Source organism: Etheostoma spectabile, chromosome 19 (genome assembly GCF_008692095.1).
Source record: "Etheostoma spectabile isolate EspeVRDwgs_2016 chromosome 19, UIUC_Espe_1.0, whole genome shotgun sequence".
In the NCBI taxonomy this organism is placed as follows: Eukaryota; Metazoa; Chordata; class Actinopteri; order Perciformes; family Percidae; genus Etheostoma; species Etheostoma spectabile.
Genome location: NC_045751.1, coordinates 17,161,429 through 17,166,051, shown reverse-complemented (window position 1 = coordinate 17,166,051; position 4,623 = coordinate 17,161,429). Strand labels below are relative to the sequence as shown.

Here is a 4,623-nt window from a genome sequence, read left to right as displayed (position 1 = left end):
GTTTAGGCAAGAGTGGAGAACCCCCCCCCCCAAAAAAATGCCCAAAATGACAACAAAAAAAATTATTATCTGATAAGACAAACATAAAATAATTCTTTATCACATTACATCTGACCATCTCATATTTAATTCTCCACCTTTAAACCTACTGAGCCTCTCACATGGAAGATTACTGAGAGAGAAGGGAACCTTCACGAGCATGTTGAGGGTTAATCATGGAATGACTACACCATAAAAACCCCAGTGGACAAAACATTAAAACTTGTGTGTGACAAATATGTCAAAATCTAACAAACTAAGATTTATTTGTATTTTTTTTTTAAATCACGCATGGAAATGTACATAAAAAATTGGTGTATCAAGATATATTGATAACCGGTTTAGAATCAAATCGCCTCTGGATCGGAATCAAAATCGTGAGGTGGCAAGTGATTCCCACCCCTAAGACACAGACACAGACACACAGACACACAGACAGATACACAGACACACAGACAGATACACAGACACACAGACACACAGACACACACACACAAACACACAGACACACAGACACACACACACACACCTGTACTGAGGTGAAGATGCGGGCGAGGGATCCGGCGAACAGCAGGAAGACGGAGACGGCCGACAGCTGGCCCGTGTGCCCGTTCCGGAGGTTGGAGGCGGCCTGGATCAGCTGAGACAACCACACACACCATCAGTCTCTCCTGGGTTCTGTACATTACTTACTTTCTTTTAGTATACATTTCTTTACATTTTTAGGTTGAATTTGCAAAATGTGAAGTCCTTCTGCATTAGTCCCTGTTTGTACCGTAACCATGGTAACAGGCAGCAATCCCTGGCTTACTGATAAAACTGATGAAAGCGTCATAAATACAACTCATTTAGTCTAAAAAAAAAAAAAAGTCTCAATAGTTATAAACCAAAGAACGCAGAATGAAAAACAGTTACACACATTGGTTTAATGTAAGGCTGGGTATCGTTCAAATTTTCGTTAGCAGTCCCGATACAAATACTGTAACTTTGACAAAAACACACATTACGGCACAAATGCCTTGTGTAACGTGGAGTTTTTTCTGTCTGTGTCTTTACAATGTGTAATATTATACAGCCAATCACAAACATTATAGGTCTTGGTAGAAACATGCTGTGTGCTTATTGGCTCACTGACGCAGAGGAGATTTACTCCTTAAGTATTGGAATTGGGTATTGAATGACAAGGCCTTTTCCAAAACTCAATACTTTAGAAGCAATTACGTTGGTGCCTAAAAAGTATTGAGTTCGGTACCCAGCCCTATATAACAGCATCATAAAATAACATTTTTATTCACACTTTTCACTGCCATCAAATATAAAATCTAGAATCTGTGTTAATGTTATGACTCTAAATGTAGTGGGCGGGTGCTGTCTTGGCCTACCCTGCCGATGATGATGGCTGGCATGTTGGAGGCCTGCAGGTAGGTGACCACTGGCATGGGAGTGACCGGAGACAGCACGAGGACCAGCAGGCCGATGAACACCACCAGAAACAGCACACCTGGCACGGAACACACACACAGACACGGGCTGACAAAGAAGGCGTTTACACTGAGCCTGGCTGTGAGTTTTTCTGGGGTCTGGTTCATTGGGTCTGGGCTCCAGCTACATAAGTCATAGAAGCTAAAAACAAAAACAACCTACTTTTCATTTAGCAACTGCACGATTCACTGTATGTTACCTGAAGTCAAAATGGTTGCTGCACTGCTACAGGTCCCAGTTAGAGCTATCATTGTCTGGCCTAACCTAATTGGGCCTGGAATTTCTCTAAAATCCCCGGGACTTGAATCAAGTCAGGTTTGCACAAGTTTTTTTTTTTTTTAAATGCGGAAGTGTCAAGAATAATGAATGAGCTGTGTACGGCTGTGTTTGACCGCCATCTTCTGGATATCTTTTCAACTTACACATTTGGATTAAAAAAAAAAGGAAAAAAAGCACACTGCCCAAGGTGGTCATAACACTTACACTGAAAATTTGGGTTTTCAAATCGGGCTTGGGCCACACCGGTGCTGGGCTGAGGAGCAGCACTCGCAATTCCCAAGTTTGTACTTTAACATGATGCAGGGGACTTGTCCTTCTCTGCTTTGTCCTAAGTACTCTCCACAAATATTTTCAGTTGTTCCATTGACTTTTAATGAAATGCATCCACACTCCGGAACATGGAAGTTAAGGGTGTTCACCATGTTCAGTCAGTAAGTCTTGTTATCCAATGTGTTGCTAAGCTTAAAAAGTTTTTAGATTGTTTTTGGCATTTTTGCCTTAATTAGACAGTTGACAGTGAAAAGGGTGGCAGGAAATAGGGAGGGAGGGAGGGAGGGGGGGGGGGGCGGGGAATCACAGGGGAAGAGAGAGAACGGGAGCGAGAGGACTGTGTGGAGAGGAGAGAGAGAGAGAGAGAGAGAGAGAGAGAGAGAGAGAGAGAGAGACTTACACCATATTGGTCCAAGAAAAAGCCTGAAAAGTTGTCTTATAATTTCAGCTGTTCAAGTGGCAGAACGTAAGGGACGTTTCCTGTTTCAACAGAGAAGTCAGCTATAAACCATAGAAATTAACTGATCCATAATCCATTTTATTGTAATATTACAAACAGCTGGTCGAAAAACCAGAGTTTTAGAAGGAGCCACAATGAGAGCGCCTGAAAGCCCGGTAACTTTAAACGGTGGAGAGAGACAGAGAGAGACTGAAGAGAGAGGGCGCCCAGCGGCGTTAAAACAAAGCCGTGTATCAGAGAAACAAAATGTGTAACTGAAGCAAGCATCTCAATATCACTAAAGTTATCCACGTTCATATTTAGATGCAACAAATGATATATCCCGCTACAAAATAGCCTGGAAGTAGGAAGTACAACGAGGCGTTGTCATGGAGATGATACGCTGTCTACAAATGCAAACAGCCAGAGAAAATCTTACCGTGGTCCTCAAAGCGCCCGCTTCCAAGAGATTGACAGGGGAGTGTTTGATTATGTGACTGAAAACAAAATGATGGGATGCCCATTACCAGGGCAGTCTTTCAGCTGAAGGCCTTGAAAATATTTACTATAAATTTAAATGTAACACTTTCATCTAAAAAGACACTGAAAATACTATTAAGATGTTAAAAACAACAGCCTACATTGTTTTATTCAATGTGTTTTTATTAGGAGTTTTTTCAAATGAAATGATTTTCTTTATGAAAAAAACAACAACATTTGGCTCTTATAATGTATTTTTCCAAAAATTAGTCTTGAAAAAGGGTGTGTGTGTGTGTGTGTGGGGGGGGGGGTTGTCTATTCGGACCAATACGGTAGTATGACATGCAACATGGTCCCCGGCTGGAATTGAACCAGCAACAACTATTGATATCAGTATCGGTGATAAAAAATGAAGCTCTAAGTCCGACCTGGAGCGATGGCTGAGTGTGTGTGCAGTCGTACCTCTGCTGGTTCTGCCTCCGTAGTGCTGAATGAGGAAGCCAATGGCAACCGTCTGCAGCATGAGGAACAGAGCCTCGCCCCACGCACTGAGGAAACATTCACCACATGTTACTCAATTTGTTACTTAACATATAACACAAAAAGGTGGAAAGCTTGACCTAAATCAACATACAGTAGTTGGGTGTTCAGACCAGCAAAAGGGGATTTGTGATTTGCTGCAGGGTAGTGCAACGATGGGACTGTCACTGAGACGGCCCATTTATGTGACGTCCTGATGTGTGCTTTAACCCCCCAATGTAACACGAGTAGGCCCTACTTTATATATCACAATTATTGTTTTCCACCAGATCATTATAGATGGTATATAGCCTGACATTTCGGAGAAAGAGAGAAAAAAAAGGGACGGATGAACTGTGCTTTGTTGTTGCAGAAAAGGGCAGTGGGGTGGCTTGTGGCTTGGAGATAGAGTGGTCCCCCCATAACCACAAGGTTGGCAGTCCAAACCCAGGTATCTCTGGATACTCCTAATATTAGGGTGAGTTAAACTGCAGAAATAAGATTTCACTACACTGTACTGTGTGTATGAGACAATTAAGAATAATGTTTGTTTGTGATGTTTTATGTTACTGTACGGGAATCCCACACCTCAAAACAAACCAGTCTGATCGCCGGTTACATGATTGGCCAACACAGCGTGACGTCGCATTGCGTTTTTCCCAAAACAGTGTCTGTTTTAAACTTTTTTGCCACAGAACGCTCAGTTTATTTCATTTCCCCCCTGCAGCAGACCTCCATAGCCTAACATCACTACCCCCATTCAAAATGAATAAAAAGACCTCCATTTTTACCGTACCGGAAGCGGGCCAATATTATTGGCGGCATTTATATTGGCCAATAAATACTTTTTTTTAATATATAAAAAATAAATCAAAAATGCTAAAATACCCTTCAACCATGTTACGAGCGTTGGTGTTTGTCCACCAGAGGGCGTTCTACAAGTTTGCCTGTTAGCAACACTGAGTTTAAGTTTCATATCTTAAATTTATACATTTTATTTTCTAGAACTTTAATATATTTTGATGTTCCTCTGTTTTGTTGTGACAATAAAACAAGTTTATTTCTTAAATTGCATTATCATATTATTTTAATGAGGACTCATAAATAACTACAAA

General features: G+C 41.3%; 1 protein-coding gene across 1 annotated transcript in view; it reads right to left on the bottom strand.

Annotated features, from left to right (window-relative positions):
- The window catches only part of mpdu1b (mannose-P-dolichol utilization defect 1b), a 9,255-nt gene that overhangs the window by 2,173 nt on the left and 2,459 nt on the right, over window positions 1-4,623 (bottom strand). Inside the window, exons 4-6 of the mRNA XM_032544485.1 lie at window positions 3,452-3,537; window positions 1,422-1,540; window positions 569-679 (exon numbers count right to left, since the gene is read on the bottom strand). Of these exons, the coding sequence (XP_032400376.1) occupies window positions 569-679; window positions 1,422-1,540; window positions 3,452-3,537 (316 nt within the window). The remainder of the gene's footprint in view (window positions 1-568; window positions 680-1,421; window positions 1,541-3,451; window positions 3,538-4,623) is intronic.